The sequence below is a fragment of the Esox lucius genome, chromosome 19 (genome assembly GCF_011004845.1).
Source record: "Esox lucius isolate fEsoLuc1 chromosome 19, fEsoLuc1.pri, whole genome shotgun sequence".
Taxonomy (NCBI): Eukaryota; Metazoa; Chordata; class Actinopteri; order Esociformes; family Esocidae; genus Esox; species Esox lucius.
This window is the reverse complement of record NC_047587.1, coordinates 18,855,190-18,874,940: the sequence shown is the minus strand read 5'-3', so window position 1 is coordinate 18,874,940 and position 19,751 is coordinate 18,855,190. Positions and strand designations below refer to the sequence as shown.

The 19,751-nt window shown below is 41.8% G+C and overlaps 1 protein-coding gene across 4 annotated transcripts; it reads left to right on the top strand.

Annotated features, from left to right (window-relative positions):
• The first annotated feature begins 678 nt into the window (after positions 1–678).
• On the top strand, positions 679–19,747 carry rfx4 (regulatory factor X, 4). 4 transcript variants are annotated; one of them, XM_020040421.2, is made up of 18 exons: positions 679–944; positions 3,113–3,199; positions 3,744–3,807; positions 5,891–6,014; positions 8,643–8,704; positions 9,033–9,246; positions 9,862–9,939; positions 10,106–10,269; positions 10,485–10,585; positions 10,751–10,809; positions 10,931–11,075; positions 11,909–12,003; positions 12,619–12,736; positions 13,817–13,882; positions 15,117–15,278; positions 15,560–15,725; positions 15,903–16,041; positions 18,110–19,747. In XM_020040421.2, the coding sequence occupies exons 1-18, from the start codon at positions 902–904 to the stop codon at positions 18,380–18,382; spliced, it is 2,160 nt and encodes a 719-aa protein (XP_019895980.1). In that variant the 5' UTR covers positions 679–901; the 3' UTR covers positions 18,383–19,747. The 4 variants fall into 4 exon arrangements, with proteins under 4 accessions (XP_019895980.1, XP_019895979.1, XP_010888642.1 ...); XM_020040420.2 differs by having other exon boundaries at positions 681–944; positions 13,763–13,882; positions 15,599–15,725; XM_010890340.3 differs by having other exon boundaries at positions 681–944; positions 13,763–13,882.
• The last annotated feature ends 4 nt before the right edge of the window (positions 19,748–19,751 follow it).

The following is a 19,751-nucleotide window of genomic DNA, read 5'->3' as shown; positions in this document are numbered from 1 at the left end:
TGCTCTCGTCCGAGGCACACTAAAATAAGGTTGCTTCAAGAAGAGGGAAACGAGCCGCCATCCCGAAACTTCACGTTGGTCCTGTTTTAGACAAACGCTTAGTGAGGATGACGCAAACGTCCATGGGTTTTTTTTCTTACAGGCATCATGGTAAATATTTATTTATGGGCATTTTCTGCAAAGTTGCCTTTTCTTTATGTAGTTTCCTAAAAACCTGTTCCCATGGTCATGTTGGAGTTCCCAGGGCCAGTGGAGGAGCACCAAGACATCAGAAAAAGTTCTGAAACAAGCAAACAAGTGCTCATGGGAGCTGGGACTTTAAATAAGAGGGGGTGGAGGATGCTGTGTGTATGTGTGTGTGTGTGTGGGTGTGTGTGTGTGTGTTGGGGGGGTACACAAACGTATTAAACGCTATAATGGAAGACGGGGAGGCCACAGTGCTAGGATTGCGTAGATCTAAGCCTCTTTTTTTCTTGGGGAGGGAGCCTTTCTTATTCAAAACAGCTCCACAAAAGACTTCCAGTGAGCCTTGCCACATCCCCATCTGACTCGAGGCCATTCATCAGCCTTCCGAGCCTATCAATGACATGTCCCCATCAGGGCTCCTATAAAATCAGACCCTTTCCCATGAAACATCAGCAAACATTTTGACGGGTCTGGCTTTCCCCCTGCTGGATTTCTGGAGTCCCAACCCCCCCTCCCCTCCCCTCACCCCCACCGCGTCCCCTCACCATCACCACCGACACCACCCCTCTCCCGGAGGAGTCCAGAGCCTCACCATCTCCTGCCACGGACAGGCAGTGGTCACGGAGAAGCGGAGCCAGACAAGGGGAAACCTACTGAGGAGGGGGAGACAGAGCCATTTTCTTGGAGGAGCCAGTGTGCCGTTGATGGGAAGAGGATGAATTGTGGGCTGCTGGAGGAGCCTGATATGGATTCCACAGGTTGGTCCTCCTGTCCTGCAACACTGCAGCCTTATCAGGATGCATGGGGAACCACTCTCTGTTTGGATTACTATAGCCACTGGGCCCCTGGGAATTTGTGACTTTCTCTACAGCCATTTTAGAGAAAGTTTTTAAGTGGTTTGTTGATGTTCATTTTTGTTAATACAAGGGATTACTCACCATGGCATTACATTTGTTTGATTTTTTTTTTTGTGTCAGCAAAAAGTGGCGTTGTGATTTTATGCCATTTATTCATGAAAAATGCATCCCAGGAAAAACCAGTTTTGAGGTATAGTTTAGTTATGGAATCAAATGTCATTAAAATAGTTAAGGATACATAAATTAATTATTGAATACATCATATTTTCTCCTAGCCTACGTTCAGCAATCTGTAAAACAGGATTCCTTAAAGTTTTCAGTGTCTTTGGTGGTAAAGTATCTTCCACGTATGATGCATTGTAGCCTGTGATGCACCTGCTTCTTGTAAACAACTACTGGGGAGAAATAACTGCCAGCACGGAGTGCCAGTTGAAAGGGCAAGATTAGCCACAAAACGCAAGAAATAGCATAGTTTACCATTATTCGTTTTGTTTCTTATGTTAGAGGTTAACTTTTTCCCCAAAGTAGGCTAATGGAACACTCAAACGGTTGTACAGGCAAATCAAAATAGCCAACTGCGGCTATTGCGGCTTTTCCTCTTGTCCTCTCTACATATATATTTTTAGGCTGATTTATTAACTTTTTCTTTTTCGTCAAGGAGTTTTTCCCTTCTTCTATTTATGCTAATTAACTTTCTGGTTTTGGAGTTGGTCTATGAGTGTAGGCCATAATAAATGGTCAGAGATCCGTTTAGCCCGTTGATCAAATTTAATCCAATTATTTAGAGCTCACCTTATCTGTGCTCATGGCAAATGATTCAATTACAACCTAAGGATCAGTACTACAATGGACAATTATTTTCACCTCAGTGGACTAATTTCATCCGTGACTAGGGAAAAATCACAAGACTGTCTGCCTTTGTATTGATTGATCAAATACAAAATATTATTATCGTGATTATAATAACAGTTTGTTCATGAATCCGATAATTCCGGTATGCCTAAACGTCGAATTTATATATAACTGATGATTGCAGTACAACTTTTGGAATAGACATTTAAAGTTAGTCCAATAGTAATATTCTGTTCTTAAAATGTTAACTAATGCCTGAAACTAGGGTATTGAATAGGGAGGCCTTGCATAGCTGATAAAGTAGGCTAAGCCTATCCTACACTTTTGCCTTTATTCATGAGGGAAAGAGTATTCTACTTCTTCAGCTATTTATTCTAACCGCGCGTGCCACTCAAAGGTTTCGAATATTCATTTATCCTGAAAAGTTCACAGACTCTACTTTTCCATTTTCATGACCTCCTCTTCTCTAAACCCTTCTGATGGGATGGAACAGCTAGGTTGCCTTGCCAACGGTCATTCCTGGCAACTGCTACTATGGTGATTGTTGTCATGGCCCGTGCAGGAAATAGGATCTACACGACTACGATAAATATTATAAGTGTTTCTGTCCTGCGAAAGGACACCAGTTGAGCTATTTCTAAGTAGAAATTAGAATGGGACAAAGGGCTCTTGTGTAGCGAGGCTGTTCTAGCAATGAGCGCGGGCTCACTTGGGCAAGTGTGCGCTTGTAGTCCCCCGAAGAACAATAAAGGGTTCCTGCAGTTTTGGTGAAAACATTTCAAATAGAAGCACAGCTGCGCAACTGCCCCCACAATCGATTGTAGTCAAATTGCCATGTCACATTAGTGACGGAAAATAGTCCGTTAGGTGGGCAGTGATATGCAACTTATTATATACACTGGTTAGACATGCTGTTCGGCCTTTTTGCAAGTCTTAACATGTGTACAAAAACAAACACCTGTTACAGTTGCAGCTTGAGTATAGACAACTTTTGAACCTTTCCATATTTGAGTATTGGGTCATGACTATTTTTGGTGAACCACATCCTAAAATATTGCTCTGTTGATTTGGGACAAATGTAACCACCGACCTATTGCCACATTTATAGCCCACATTAATAATCGTGATGTCACATGGGCAACAGCAAGTACATTCTATACAGTTTTAAATTCATGGAGGCTTATCTCTGATCTGTGGGCCATCTTGGATTTTTCTAGAGAGCTGGATTGAACGTTGCCTCAACGAGAGCGAGAGCAAGCGGTATTCCAGCCACACGTCCCTGGGGAATACGTCCAATGACGAAAGTAAGAAGTTACTTTACAAAACACTTTAATGTTGTATGTATGCAAATCAAATTAGTGATTAATACATATCTGTTGAAATATTCTATTGTCATAGGTCAGTGTCGTGATATTGACTACAATAAATTTATCTTTCCCAAGGAGTCAATAATAAATTGGCAAATGCCAGTGCATTCATTGGATTTGAATTTGTTTAAACGAAGCCAGAAAAAATGCTATCATAGTGTCAATAACACAGACTATGGCAACATGTGTCAAAAACAGACACACTGCTACTGCCAACGGGAATTATTCTTTGCCTTCCTCTGTTTAGATGGAAATTATTGTTACGTTTTATGTTCACAGCAACTGTTTTTATAGTTGTATTATTGTTGTAATATATATATATTTGTGTGTGTGTATTAATATATATATAAACACACACATATATAATTGTTAATCTGTTTTTTCAACTGTTTCTATAGTAGTATTGCTGTGGCAAACTAGGCTACTTAATTCAAGAGGTGTGATGTTAGAAATATTTGACACGTTTCTTTTTGTCTGTAAGAAGATGAGGAAAAAGAAAACAACAGGGCATCTAAACCACATTCAACACCAGCAACCCTACAATGGTAAGTGTGCTGATTCTTGTCTGTAAGTCCCTCTGGATAAGAGTGTAAAGTCTAAAACCTGAATATTTATACCGTTACGTGAGTAGTTTTCTGTGATCTAAACAGTGTTCCAACGATGTCTAATCAGAATAGTATGATCTTGAAGAATCCTAACAAATTTTAGTGCTGCATCTCTGAAATGTAATGTTGTCAGTGCATTAACGTTTCTATATATTTTTTAAAAAATATATTAGGTTATTTATAACCCAGCTTGTGTTGTTAAAGTTGGTAAGTTTTATTCTACACTGACTGTTATTGCTACATAATGTTCTATCTAAGGCCTATATCATATTCACCATATAAAATGAAACATATGATTGTAACTTACTTCCAGTAGCACTTTTTGAAACAGTTTAGCAAGCGTTGTGAGTTTAAATTAACAATATATTGACATGGTAGGCAGCTGTTGAGTTGGAAGGTTGGCTTAGTATAAAGGTGTAGTTTTAACAGCAATATAAGTATAGTTGGACCTTTGTATTTGCATGTGTTATATTCACAAGTAAATCATATTACTTAGATACAAATAAAACAGAACAGAATTGTTTTAAAATATTTTTTTGTTGTATTTTAGTAACCGACGTGAAACACAGATTAGTCTGTACCTTGGATGTTTTTTGAAAATTGGAGAATAAAGGTTATTCTATAATTTTCCTGCTACTGTAGTCAACTGGTTGGTTTGTTGTATGGTTATCAGTCACAGAGTTCTATGTCAATCCAGTAGATACTATTTCACAATGTGTGGCAGCTTGCCTGGCAGTTTAACCATTCAGCCAGTAACCATAGAGAGACGAAGGTGGTTAAAAGGTAAAATATTCTGCCGATATGCTGTTGAGCAAGGCACTTAACCCCAATTGATCCATGGGCTGTGGAACAGGGTGACCCTGGCCAGTACCTCACTCAATGCGTGCGTGTCTCAGGGACAGTTGGGATATGCAAACTAAAGACATTTTCATTACACACTTGCATGTAAAAGGAAAAATGGAAGCATCCACCAAATCATTATTATTATTATTGATTGTTGGTGGTTCGCAGGGATTCAAAAGTAATTCTGGGTCTGAACTTACCCTGCCTTTTTTATTGCTTGAGGGAGGTTTTCACAACTGAGAATCATTCTTATTTTGCACGACTTTGAAATATGGCGGATACATTTGCTGTCTGCTTTATTTTGAACAAGAACTGCTGGTGGATGTAGAATTGTTTTTACTTCAGTAATAGCAAACACTGCAGTTCATTTGATGCTCCTGAGATCAAAAGAACTTCAATCATTCTGATGATTCCTCCATTTATTTTGTATTTATAATTCAAGAAACCGATTTTTGTGCTCCTCTTGTTTGAATTTGTAATTTTTTGGGGGGTTTAAGCTACATAGTAGATATACATTCGCTGAACTGATGATATGAGGTTAAATCTTTTCCAGACTGTATCCAATGAATCGTATCAAATAATTGCTCTTAGTTTACTAATCTATTGTGATCCAATTCAGTCCATGACTGAATATGTGCAGAAGTGAACTGGGTGCTGTAACACTTTACTTAGAGACTGGTAGATACAGTGGATACCAATCTAGTCTTTATTGTTGGTAATGAGTCCATGTTATTCTTGAGATTGACTGACTGGTCTACTTTTCACTGGACAGTCTGGAGGACAACAATGAGATTGACTGATTGGTTTGTTTTTCACTGGACAGTCTGGAGGCGAACTATGAGATTGACTGATTGGTTTGCTTTTCACTGGACAGTCTGGAGGCGAACTATGAGATTGACTGACTGGTTTGCTTTTCACTGGACAGGTTGGAGGAGAACTATGAGATTGACTGACTGGTTTGCTTTTCACTGGATAGGTTGGAGGAGAACAAGGAGATTGACTGACTGGTTTGCTTTTCACTGGACAGGTTGGAGGAGAACAAGGAGATTGACTGACTGGTTTGCTTTTCACTGGACAGGTTGGAGGAGAACTACGAGATTGACTGACTGGTTTGCTTTTCACTGGACAGGTTGGAGGAGAACAACGAGATTCACTGACTGGTTTGCTTTTCACTGGACAGGTTGGAGGAGAACTATGAGATCGCTGAAGGGGTGTGTATCCCTCGCAGTGCCCTCTACATGCACTACCTGGACTTCTGTGAGAAGCACGACACACAGCCTGTCAATGCTGCCAGCTTCGGCAAGGTAGGAAACAACACTCTGCCCTGCTACTGAGCACTTTAATGTTTCGGAGGGATGTTCGTTTGAGCCCAAACTAATTTTGTGAACATAATACTTGAAAGAAGGAGTAATTGAAATTGTCCCTCTGGTGCAATAGACTACACCTGTGTGGGAAGATTAGGATTTATCAGAACTATCTCACCCTAACCACACTATAACATTAAGATAAACAAATAAGTAGCTTTAAGAATGTGTGCCTAGTGACTGTGCACTGTCATGGCTTGTTAAAGTATTTTTTTAAAGTAATATCCATATAGAAGTTGCAGAACGGCGAATAGATAGTTCCTCTGAAAACCACTGGACAGGTTACACAGCTAAAAGGACTCTGCTGGCCTCTGTTCCCACAACCCAGAGAAGCCCCTTAACCACCCCCAACACCCGGACCCTGACCCCAAACCTACCCCTCCCCTGCTCCTGTCGGAGGATATTGAAAAAGAGAAGGGGCCTGGATTAATGTGTAATTAAAGGAAATTTGGAAGGGTGAGATGTTGCGGAATGTTAGATCAGTGGCTGGAGCAGTGTGGGGTGTCCTTTAGGAAGGCTTCATTGATTCGGGACAAAAAAACAAGCAAGGGCCCAGGCTGCCTCTCTGTCTGCTCATTTATCAAGCAGAGCCTGACAGAAACTTCACAGCTTGGCCCCTTTTTTTCATCCTGCACAATGGAAAGCTCCACTGTTTGCTAAAGTTCCTGCACCAGGAGCTGGACCAAGGAGCCAATCTTATAGACAAAAAGAAAGAGAGGGAGAGAGAGAGAGAGAGGGGAAGACGAAGGATAGGGAGGGAGGGAGCATGGGGGAGAGGGAGAGATTCTGGAGAGATTTTTAATATAGAAAAAATAATACCCTTGAACGTGTCAAAAATTGATGGTTCCCAAAGCCTTTTTCTCGCACAGCCAGTTGAGACCTCCCTGTGGTTAAGGCTCTGAGAACTTCACAACTCTTCATGTCTAAAGCAGACCTCGATAATAGATTCTGGTCCAAAACATTGAAGATACTTTCACTTAAGTCAGTGATACACTAAGTCTTGTTTCCAGTGAATGTCTACACTCTCCTTGATCTGGACATCTCTGACAAGTTATAAATAGCTTTCTAAGGTCTGCAATAACTAACATGACAAGAGAAAAGACTGCTAAAGAAGAGTAAGTTGAAAGCCTGACAGAGCTCCTTTTTTTGGGTGGGGTGGGGGGTTTGGGGGGGGACCCCTGCTGACTCTTTGGTGTCCCACTGACTTACACAGTCCTCACATAATTCTGCCCTAAATTAAAACCTAAAAAAGGAAAACAATTGACTTTCCTATTGATTCCTACCCATCAAATATATACCACCGCTCAAAAGTTTGGGGTCACGTAGAGATGTCCTTGTTTTCCATGAAAACTCCTCCCACTCCTCTTTCTATTCTTAGAGCCAGTTTGTGTTGTTCTGTGAAGGTTTTACAAGATCTTCCGTTTTTTGGCAATTTCTCACATGGAATTGCTATAATCTTTCAGAACAAGAAGAGAGTGACAAGTTTCAGAAGTTATTTTTTTCTGACCATTTTGAACCTGTAATCTAACCCACAAATGCTGATGCTCCAGCTACTCAGTGAATCTCTATTTATAGTTTTTAGTTGTACAAACATAATTGCAAAATGGTACTCTATTGATCAATTAGCCTAAAATGATTAACTTGGATTAGAAAACACAACATGCCATTGAAACACAGGACTGATGTTTGCGGATAATGCGCCTCTGTACCCCTATGTAGATACATTAAAATAAACCGTTTCCATCTACAATAGTCATTTACAACATAAAAAATGTCTACACTGTATTTCTGATACTTTTTATGTTGTTTTAATGGTCAGAAATTGCTTAACTTTCAAACACAAGGACATTTATAAATGACCCCAAACATTTGAACAGTAGTGTTTATATAAATTATATATATATATATATATATACCTGACAAAGGTTTTGAGTGAGGAACAGAAGGGTTAAAATTAAGAGACGACTGCAAATTGAACACTTCTGTTCCTCACTGCAAATTTTCCTTTTCTACTTTTCTGAAAAGGAAAGAAAAAGGTGCAGTGGTCTCTTAATTTTTTCCGGAGCTGTATATACATTTTTATTAAGAATTATAAAACATTTTAATGTAGAAATACAAAAACGTACATACATTTAAATTTGAAGATGTATTGATTGTGTATGTCCTAACACCCCAGGGTTATAACCTGTGTCAGTGAAAGAAAACAGAACAACAAGTAATCTGTTTCGTTAAATTAAGAAATTGCAATACGACACGTTCAGGACATTCAGTTTTTGGCATACAATCAACAGGATTGTATAACATCAAGTCCAACACAACTCCGTAAAATATTTTGTTTTGTCAGGTATTTGAAAAATAGGATTTCTCTGTCATTCTCTGAAATGTACATGATGAGAAATAATTCAGGATTGAATGGTAAAACATATTATTAGGTATGCTGTAGATACCTCGGTAATAATGCATTAATAATTGGTTCTTCACATGCAGGATATACTTTCAAAAAAGCATGTAGGAGCCAACAGTGGAAAAAGTATTGATGCCCTTCTTGTAATTCTCTGGTTTGAACAGATTATTCGACAACAGTTTCCACAGTTGACTACAAGACGACTGGGCACCAGGGGCCAGTCAAAGTATGTACCTGTTGCTTGTCTTCTAAATACCTTAATGCTTATGCTATCATTACCTTTATTCCTGTGGATTAGCTTTAAAAGGTTTTTCGTTTATTTGTTCTATGGTTTTGTTTGACAAAAGTTAGATGAGTGGGCAACGTTTCCATTTCCACCCCTGATTTGGGTCCATTCCATTTAAATTTCAGTCATTTCAGAATGTACACTAACATTCCAATTTCAATGATAAAAAAGGTAATTGAGTATTTGGCTTTGATAAAAGACTGGAATGGAAAGGGAATAAACCACAAACCGTTTATTCACTGCTCTAATGATCAGCTATCCCTCATAGGTATCACTACTATGGCATTGCGGTGAAGGAGAGCTCCCAGTACTACGACGTGATGTACTCCAAGAAAGGGGCAGCATGGGTGAATGAAACGGGCAAGAAGGAGGTCACCAAGCAGACAGTGGCATATTCACCGCGCTCCAAACTGGGGACACTCCTGCCAGACTTTCCAAATGTCAAAGACCTAAATCTGCCCGCCAGTCTGCCTGAGGAGAAGGTAAACAGAACTCTAAAACATCCCAGGCCCACAACCCCCTCCGCCCTCATCCTACCAAGCCCTCGACCCTCTCGCCCCCTCTGGCTCTCCCCTTTTATTTGTCCCAGGACCTTCACTGAGTCTGGGTTTAGAGAAGAAGGACCTTGAGGATTTATATGCTGCTGGCTCCTCACTAACTCTTAATCTTGTGGGGAGATAATAAGATCCAGTGCCAGACAAAGGGCAGCCACTAGCTGTCCAGCTTTCAAAAGAGGGGGCCATAATTTTCAATGGTTTGTGAGTTGCTGATCTCTAAAGCCGGTTTTATATAACATAGTTTGGGTGTGGGACCTGTTGCATGTAATTAATTATGCTTTTGAAAGGGATTTATTTATCCTTTTTCCAGCGATCCCTTACTGTCTTATTTCACTGTAAAACACTAGTTACAGTATACACTCTATAATGTAGACTAGAAACTTCAACCTACATCACATTAGAATTAGAATGTATCTGAAGCAGAATCCGAGTCCTTCAGTAAGAATGCCACTAAGAAAAGGTATGTCCCTTTGATAAGTAGCAGTGCGTAACAGTTACTGCCGTTCATTTATATTGTGGGTTATCTACATTTTCCCACAGGTGTCAACGTTCATCATGATGTACAGAACTCACTGCCAGAGGATACTGGACACAGTTATACGTGCCAACTTTGATGAGGCAAGCCACTTCTATTTAATAATCCTAGTAAATAGGTAACAGTACTTCTTTGTTTTATTTCTTTAGAATGTTAAGCCTAACATCTTTTTTTAATGTTTTTAACCAAATCATAAGTTGTATTTTACGCAATGTTGAAACATTCCTTTCCTTTTCTTACGTGTTTCAGGTCCAGAGCTTCCTGCTGCATTTTTGGCAGGGCATGCCTCCTCACATGCTCCCCGTCCTGGGCTCATCCACCGTGGTCAACATTGTGGGTGTTTGTGACTCTATTCTCTACAAGGCAATCTCTGGTGTTCTCATGCCCACCGTCCTGCAAGCACTGCCTGATAGGTGACTTTTTCCCCTCCTTTGTTGAATACCAGTTTCACGACCGGTGTCTCAGATTGATAAACAGTGCTACGAATGAGTAAGACTTAGAGTTCAGAAGAACATGAAAAACATCTCAACGCAATGGACTGCGTTGCAGCATCAATTGAAAAACGGGCCTCACTTGACGTCTGCCTTTGTGTTAGTTTGTGTAACGTAATATATGTGTGTCGATCCAGTTTGACACAGGTGATCCGGAAGTTTGCTAAACAGCTGGATGAGTGGCTTAAAGTAGCACTTCACGACTTACCTGAAAACCTGAGGAATATCAAATTTGAATGTAGGTGTCGGCACTGACAAATACAATCATTACTCTCTTGGTTTATGAAATACTGAGTTTTGGAATTAGGAGAACGCATGGATGTTGGTTTTTCTGTATGAAGCAAAACAGTAGAAATATGACACAACAGAGTATAACCCTATTTCCTCTCCCCTTTATCCACAGTATCTAGAAGATTTTCTCAGATTCTCAAGCGGCAAACATCTTTGAACCATCTATGTCAGGTAGCCATTTCATCGTATGAACATAATGAAATCCAAAATGAAGATGACACTGACAAGGGCATGTGTACTCTGCACTAGCAATGTCTAATATTGTGTGTGTTGTTGATGCGTCTCCTGTCAGGCGTCGCGGACGGTTATCCACAGTGTAGACATCACATTTCAGATGATGGAGGACTGGAGGAATGTGGACCTGAACAGCATCACCAAGCAGACACTTTACACCATGGAGGACACACGAGATGAGCATCGGCGGCTCATCATCCACTGTAAGGAAACACATACACACACACATACACACACACATACACACACACACACACACACACACATACACACACACCACAGTGCCTGCTCTAGCCTTTTGGGGCCCTAAGCAAAATTTGATTTGGGGCCCCCTCCCCTGTCGGTCAAGTGCTCCCTTGCAGCCCTTATGTTGCTCATGCCGGGAGCCGGCCCTGTACACTCAGTCTCAGTACTAGGATTCACTTTAAATGATATTACAAAGGAAATCCACATTGAAAAAACCATATTGTGCTCCAATATACTTTACCTACATTTCCTTCTCTTCTTCATAGTGTTGTAGGTGAGAAATGCACCTAACACACACACACACACACACACACACACACACCCAGCTACCAATAAAACACAGTAGATGTCTGCCAATAGACAATCATTCCCACGGCCAGGAAAGTCAAGCTGTAATGATGGAGGCTGAAAGGTTAAGCGAGTTGACTCTGCTCTGAAATACCCCGTGGAGCATCTCAAATTCATTTCAGTGTCAATCCCGTGAAATGGTCTACATAGGGTCGCAGTCCACTGATTGGCTGACAGGTTCTTGCATAAAGAGGGTGGGCTCTTTCTGCTCTGTTACACAGAGAATGATAACACATTACAAGAACCAAGAATAAAACATATGAACTATAGATTATGCTGGTTTTGAATTGTGGATTTACTAACCAAGGCTTGTTTGAGGTCTACAGACAGAAACAAAAATAATGCAACTTCTTAATTTGTTCCAAATGACTATATGTCTGTGTAGTATGTAATTTTCCTTACTGGCAAACTGGGACTAAATGCAGACTCTCTGGTCTCTCAGTGTACCAGGAGTTTGATCATCTGTTGGAGGAGCAATCTCCTATAGAGGCCTACATTGAGTGGCTGGACTCCATGGTGGATCGCTGTGTTGTCAAGGTCAGTTTAACATATCATTACGTTATATTTCTACGTTAGCATTTTTACGTGTTGTGTATATTTTCTATTGTTAAGTTCTAGGATGTACCATCAGATGTTTATTTAAGCATCTGCTTCCTGCAATGACTTACATTACACTGTATTCTATTTGTAAAAGAAAAGTAGTTTTTTGCAAATCAACTTCCCCTTTGGTTAAGAAGTGATGTTTGTGCATTCACCAAGGCCATTCTGGATCAACAAGTATATTTGTTTAGAAAATTTAAAGGATTGCAGTCCTTTAAAAATATACACCATGCATTTCAATGGGATCCATCTTCCCATGCCTTGCAAACACAATACCCACTTTCTGTGCCATCCTGCTAGTTAATGATGTCTTCATGGCTCCCATTTGCCGCCATTATGGTCCAGATATGGCCCTGTAAAATGCGGTTGCCTGGCAATGTCCTGGACTCCGCAGACAATGGTTAATTTGGGAAGGAGGTGTCCCCAGGGGCAAATTAAATAGTTGACTTGTTGATGTTTTTCGTTCCTGAGGGTTAAGCTCGAAATACGGACCAAGGAGTTAATTCTTCCCAAACCCTTCCCCCTCTGTTCTCATGGAAATGTCCCATTTAGGTGGCAGGGAAGAGGCCCGGGTGCTTGAAGAAGGTGGCTCAACAGTTCCTGCTCATGTGGTCATGCTTCGGGACCCGAGTCATCCGGGATATGACCCTCCATAGTGCGCCTAGCTTCGGTAAGTGGTTTTGGTCCAAATGTAAAAATGGCTATGAAGAACACTAACTGATTATAGGGAATTACCCCAAATCTTTGTCACAGAATGAACTCTTACAGTTTTTTTACTAGGTATGTAGGCTACATATTATTTGCAGCAATATGGAAGCAATTTGGGTTAACTGTCTTACTCACGATCAGATCAACGGGGTTTTCACCTTTGAAATTAGAATCAACCACCTTTCGATTACTGGCAACATTCTCTTGACCTGTAGACTACCCTGCCAGCCCAACCAAACCAAAACATGGGGAACTGTGGTGGTAAAATGGCTGCCGTGCTGGCAGCTTCCAAGCCTTTACTTCACTAGCTAGCGATGCATGACCAAAGCACTGAAAGAGATAGGGGCTGTAAAAAAAGAGAAAGAAAATGGCTTCCCTTCCCCCTTCAGACCTGTCTGTGAATATCAAAGCCACAGCTGGTTGCAGTGTTTTGATAAAGCATCTCTCTTTGCGAAAACAGCTAATTAACAATGGGTTACCCCTCTCCTTCCCTTTCACAATGTGTTTGCCCATCTTTTCCATTTTATGACCAGGCAGTATTGGAGCCCTTCGTTCCCTGAATAGCCACTGGCATTTATTATGCGCACCGTGGCTGACCAGCACAATGTTTCGATTGTGTCCCACTACTTTCCTTCCTTAGCCACAGTCTCAGTCATCTCTCACACCAGACCCAGGGTTCGGCCATCATTTTTAGGGCAGTAACTATACCAGGAAACAAGAAATGCCCAGTGGTCCTGCTTCCTCAGACTGCTTGCATGTGCTGCTACGATGCAGCCAGTCAGGGGTTTTTAAGGACTAGTAAAAAAAAAAAAAAAAAAACATATATTCTGACCACAACTTTTAATCTAAATTCACTCTCCCTCTCTTCCTATGTGTGTGTGTGTGTGTGTGTGTGTGTGTGTGTGTGTGTGTGTGTGTGTGTGTGTGTGTGTGTGTGTGTGTACGTGTGTGTGTATGTATGTATGTGTGTGTGTGTGTTTGTGTGTAGGCTCATTTCACCTGATCCATCTGATGTTTGATGACTATGTCCTATACCTGCTAGAGTCGCTACACTGCCAGGAGAGAGCCAACGAGCTCATGAGGGCCATGAAGGCAGAGGGCTGCACAGGTCAGAACACAATCCAGCCCACAACTTCTACTAGAAACACTTCTGATTTCAAAATGTTATGTTTTGTTTTTATTATTGGGGCTTGTGAGGCAAGTGTGCCCATTTTAAATCTTTTTTTAGTTTTTAACAAATATATAGATTTTTAGGCATGTTATTTTTTTGGGTTCAGGAAAGTGATAAGGTATAGAGGAAAGGGTTTGTGCAGAAAAAGCAGCGGGTTGGATTGGAAACCACACTGCAGCATAACAAGTTCACCGGATGGAGCTGCTTAGGCCACTAAACAACAATAGGCCAACCAGTTTAAATCCTTATCTTATTAATGATGAGGGTTACTAATCAGAAGTTCCAATTTCTGATCTTTTTCTTATTATTATTTTACACAATTTAGAGTAGTTGAAACCCTTTCAAACCTTAAAACATGGTGAGTGGTCAGGATCAACCATTTACTTTTTGGTCTTTTATAGGTTTTAAATAATTGTACCTTTTGTGAGATTCTACTGGCAAATTATGGAAGGCACATATCCAAACTAACAACAAGGTTCAAGTTGAAAATACTTATTCCGCTAAGTTCTTAACATTCTACTTTGGGGGAAACGTTATTGAGATCCTATGTTACATTGAAAATCGAGAAAGAAAGTCACCCCAGTTCTTTTTAGATTTACTAGGCATCCTCGCCCTGTGGCTAGTGTAAATGACTAGCCAAATGCCTCAGATTCATTCATTCAGTGAGTCATCTGGGACCTAGTCCAATCATTTGTACTACAGCTAGTGTGTACTACAGCAATTTAGTACTAGCCTTTATGTACTGTAGGAGTTATGTCATCGGGACCGGATTATGGATTTGTCTTCATCCCTGCAAATGTCACATGCAATATCACAGACAACTAAAATGATTTTGTCTAAACTTAAGTGAATGATCTGTCATGTCATAGATATGCAGCATTCATAAAATTGCAGTCATTTGTTAAATGGTTGCGCTATCACAACTGAATTTGAAAGGTTTGAAAGGTCACATTGTTTACCCCTGAAGACGTACACAGTTCCCCCTTCTCAGAAGGAACCAATTAACCTAATGGATTCATGTCACATCCAACATGGTCATTACTAAAAATACACAGCGTTCATTAACACAACAAAAATGACATGGTATTGACTGATATGAATTGCTTTATTTATTGCGGTAAGCCAATGTGTCTCTCCTAATTGTTTAATTAATTCTAACCCCTTCTTTTAGCCGAGCGAGAGGAAGAGATGATGCTGACGGAGACCACGCCCACACCCACATCCCCCGGACCCTTCTCCCCGGCCAAGTCTGCCACCTCAGTGGGCCTCCCAGCTGCCAGCTCCCCCACTGCTGCCCAGTCCCCAGAGTACCCAGGGATCACGGCCACCACAGGTGAGAGACACAGACAACACTTGGGGACAGCGGGTGAACTGTGTGCGATGATGTTTTGCAGGAAACACAACGATCATTTCAGATGAATTAACGGAAGACTCATGGATACCGTTTTAAATGGTTTATTAGAATAGGCCTGTACTAATGCACTGGTCTGGTTTCTTTTCTTTATGTATAGTTTTTGGGGAGTGGACGGGGTGGCTACTAAGGGTCATGGCATAATAGATTCCTGTGTGCCAATTGCCTTGTCTCTGTGTGTATGTGTTACGTGTGTGTGCCAGGAGCTGTTCAGTCATATACCTGGTCCCTTACGTACACAGTGACAACGTCAGGCAGCACTCCCCCTGAGGGCGGACAGCAGCAGCCCTGCATGCGCAGCGGGGCACCCGTGCCTCCTCCCTCCTCCACCCATCGACTGCCAGTCTACGCCCACAGGGACGAGCATGGGTGAGCTCTCCTAGAAGGGTTGTGAGCTCTCGTAGAAGGGTTGGGAGCTCTGATAACGGGGGTTATAAGTGGTTAAAGGTGGTTTTGAACTCTCACAGATTTTAAGAACAAACACTGACGGAGAACATTTCAAACACTACGCTGAATGATTGATGTTTTTGTGTGCCCTTTCGCCAGGTTTACTGGGAGCTATAACTACGGGAGCTACTCCAACCAGCATCCCCATTCCATCCAGAGCCAGTACCCCAGTCTAGCCCATGAACCAGGCATCCCGGCTCCCCTCCACTACCCCAGCTACCACAGAACCTCTGCACAGGTCAGTACCAGGTCGTACCTAACAACAAATCAGGCCAAAGAAACGAGACTACATTCATCTGCAGATCTGGTTAATAGGATCACAGTGGAGAAGATATGATGACATGCACAACCAGGCTGTCTGGTATCTTACATTCATTTGTATTAGTCTTAAAGAGCGCACCCAAGGTTTGGTTCTGGGTGCCAGATCGGCTTTATATTTACTCAATGCTTTAAGATGCTTTGTCAAACGTCCAACATGTACCTTACTGGCCTGTTTGATAATGGTAACATTTAGTCACAGAGTCAATGATTCCAACTTTTCACATGATTTTCCACACTTTGTTGATGACAATAGTTGTTCTTGGCTTCAGTCCTGGAGTGGACTCCATGGTATTTCATTGACGTCAGAGCAGTGAAGGAAGAAAGCCAGTGTGACACTGTATCAAATTCATTACAAAGAGACTGTTGAAAATGAGACTGTCTGCTGGGTTATTTGACATAGCAAAGTTTGAAATTGACCATAGTACACGATTACAGAGGCGCTTGACCCACTGAAATATGAAGCAATGAATTAGAAGGCATACTAAGCTATTAAAATAGTTATTCTGAACCTTGGTTCTTGTTAATTCTTTCTTCAATATCCCATTGTAACAACATCCCTCATACTGTATCAATCCACATTATAAGAGGAAAACACACACACAGTGAAGTGATCCTTAATTCCTGGTTGGGTTGTACTCAGGGTGTAAATTCCACTCTGGCTTTAGTAATTGAATTTTACAAAGGCAGTAAATCCAAGTGGGACGTTAATACGGACAGGAAGTGAAAAAGAAAACAGGGAACATTAATATGCTAAACACATCCTATTGCATTGGTGCCAACAGGGTGGTATGCTCAGAGGGCGGGGATTAGTCAGAGCCCGAAGAATATTTACCCTGGTGAGAAGGAGAGAATGAGCGAGAGGGTCATCAGAAGAATAAACACTAGAGTAAATGTAAATTAAATGATGAGGATGAATCCAGGAAGAGCCAGAGCAGGGCGTGAGGAGTACAGCAGCAATGAGGTGGTGGTGTCCATGGAGCTCATACTCTTAGTCACTGCAGCCAGCCCCTGGAGTAAGTTGACCCTTTTGATGGTAATTTCCTGTCAAGGGCTCTCCAACCTCCCCTGCCTTTGTAGTGAAAGGAGATCAGCTGGGCCTCGGCAGTCCGAACCCTCCATTCCTCCACTCCACACTAGCGGAAGCAGCAGACAGTGAAAGGTGGAATGGCCAGGGGCCAAAGGGCCCAGCCCGCAAGGGCCCTGAACGAGGCTCTGCAGTGCCAGGCCTTTCTACCACTCAATCATCTCTCAAAGCAAGTAGCCATAGACCTTGTAGACCAGGACAGGGGGCGTTTATTAAAATATTGTTATTCAATGGTCTCTTTTCTATGTGCGAACAAGAGGTCACTGAGCTGCCTGTCCTGCTCCCTGACCCGTGATGACAGCCTCTTTCCGTACCACCATCCCTCATAATAGAACCGACTGTTGCCTGTGTGTTTATATTTAGTGGGATAAAGAGGAAAGATTTCTACTTTTTTTCCGCGATAGCCTGAACTTAAATCGGGCACAATGTGTGTGCTTTGTCTGAGAGGTCGCTAAAGAGGAAGGAAAGTAGATGACACAAATTGGATACCGGTCCCAAATATTTTGTAAGAGTTGCTGAGTCTATATGCACTGTTTGTCGTCAGTCACCCTGGGCAATAAAAATACTACTGACGGAACAGTTCTAATAGCCCAAAATAGGCCTAGGAAGTGTCTTATTTAAGTCGACCACTTACAATATAAATCGTTTGGTGAGCTTAAGGGTTCTACAGTTGGTGTTCATTGTGAATTTTAAACTAGTTAAGCAAGGCATTACTATGTTACACATCATTTATTACATGGGGCCAACAGTTTTCTCTGTGAACAGAATATTCTTTAGAGTGGAGCAACAGCCTGACTAAGGGTTGGGGTTTCTAAGGTCAGGTCACTTATTTGGGGAACAAGCCAGCCCTAGATATGATCCATACATACCCCTAACACCCAGCATTGTCTTCTGTTGGCAGTACCCACTCAACAGCCAGATGTCTCGGATGGAACCATGCTTGATGGGGGGGGCTCAACGGCTGCATCCCACGCCCGTGGCCCCCCGCTGGGCGGATGTCTCTCCAGCCAACAGCTGTTACACCAGCCCCCCTATGCATTCCTCCCGCTACGCCGCGTCTGGAGACATGTACTCTCCTCTGGCCCCTCGCAGGAACTCGGAGTATGAACATTCACAACACTTTCCCGGTTTTGCCTACATCAATGGAGAGGCTACCACAGGCTGGGCCAAGTAGGCCTCCTATGAAGCCCTTGGAGAGAGGAGCTCCCCTGGGCACCATCATGACAATGCAGCATATGCCCGTCAGAAGCCTGGGGATGCACACATTCCATTGCCTTTTCCAAACATGACCCAGAGGCCTCCTAGTAAGGAGTACTGGTGTAATGGTAGAGGAAAGAGGCTGGAGAGTAGCAACACTGGCTAACCTGAGTCAAAAGCCACAGCACAGAGACAACCCAGATTCAGGACTTCTTGTATCAGTACACAGTCAGGATATTGTGGCGTAGGCCTAGTTTGTTGAGGACAGCAGTTGTCTCAGTGGTGGGGCTGTTTGTTTGCCAATGCCGTGCAAAGCCTTTGGGATTTTAGAAGCAGGTAGTCGGTAGACTCTCACGTTAAGTGTGTAGTATAAGACCGTCCAGCTGTGCCTTTTCAATCACTCGACACCCATCCTGCCATTGACCTCTCAACTTATTAAACACTGATCGACACCCTCCCTCTCTGTACTCAGCCTCTACCCACTATTGTATGCAACCACTGAAACTCTGTTTACATTGTGCTCTGTGGCTGGCATCTTTAAAGTCTCCTTATGGCGGAACACTGTTTTCCCTTGGTCAACACTTACCACCTCATTGCCTGTGTGGGCTCAGAGCATGCCTTTTAGATGCCGTTCGGAAGCTCCAGTCCGCTGCCTAACCAGGGTCGTAGTCATTAGGGTACATGTCACAAAAGATATTGCATCAGAAAATGAAAAATATTTTTTTCTTATTGGTTAAGTTTTAGTTGTTGCTACCTGTTTAGTCTTTTTTCTTCCACCTGTGCCTAATGAATATGCCCCAGGAATACGCATTGCCTTAATGTTTCAGCACTGGAGCCCGGTCATGTGAATAGGAATACAACAAAAACAAAACTATGAGATGTTTATGGCAGAGACAAAGCTATGGAGAAACCTATACGTGCTTGTCAGTTTTAATTATTGAGCGCTGTGCCTCAGCCAGATTATTTGTGTGCTTTGTCAAAAGCTCTGTTTGTGGGAAGAGAATATACTATAGATGTATTTTCTGTAACTTTGTAACATGGTGTTCTTATTTGTTTGGTTTTACGTGTTACAGTTACTATTGTTTTCATTTTGTATGGATATAGTCAAGAAAACATTAACCTAGGTTTGTGTGTTTTATTATGCACTCAAAGCTACTGTGGACCTATTACCCTATGGGTAGGAATAAAAAGGAACAAATACCAGTGTAACATACATGAACTCTAGTCACTTTTTTCTGTAAATAAAAGCACTCGACAACTTCTGTGATGACAACTGTTACAGTATAAACTGATGTGTATGTGGAATTATTTGTTGCCACATAAATAATTTGCAAAACTCCAATGCA

Coding starts and splice junctions, on each gene's coding strand:
- rfx4 (XM_010890340.3), top strand. CDS start 902: ATGAATTGTGGGCTGCTGGAGGAGCCTGATATGGATTCCACAG. Junction 10,270..10,484: donor CTGCAAGCACTGCCTGATAG/GTGACTTTTTCC, acceptor GTGTCGATCCAG/TTTGACACAGGTGATCCGGA. Junction 10,810..10,930: donor CTTTGAACCATCTATGTCAG/GTAGCCATTTCA, acceptor GTCTCCTGTCAG/GCGTCGCGGACGGTTATCCA.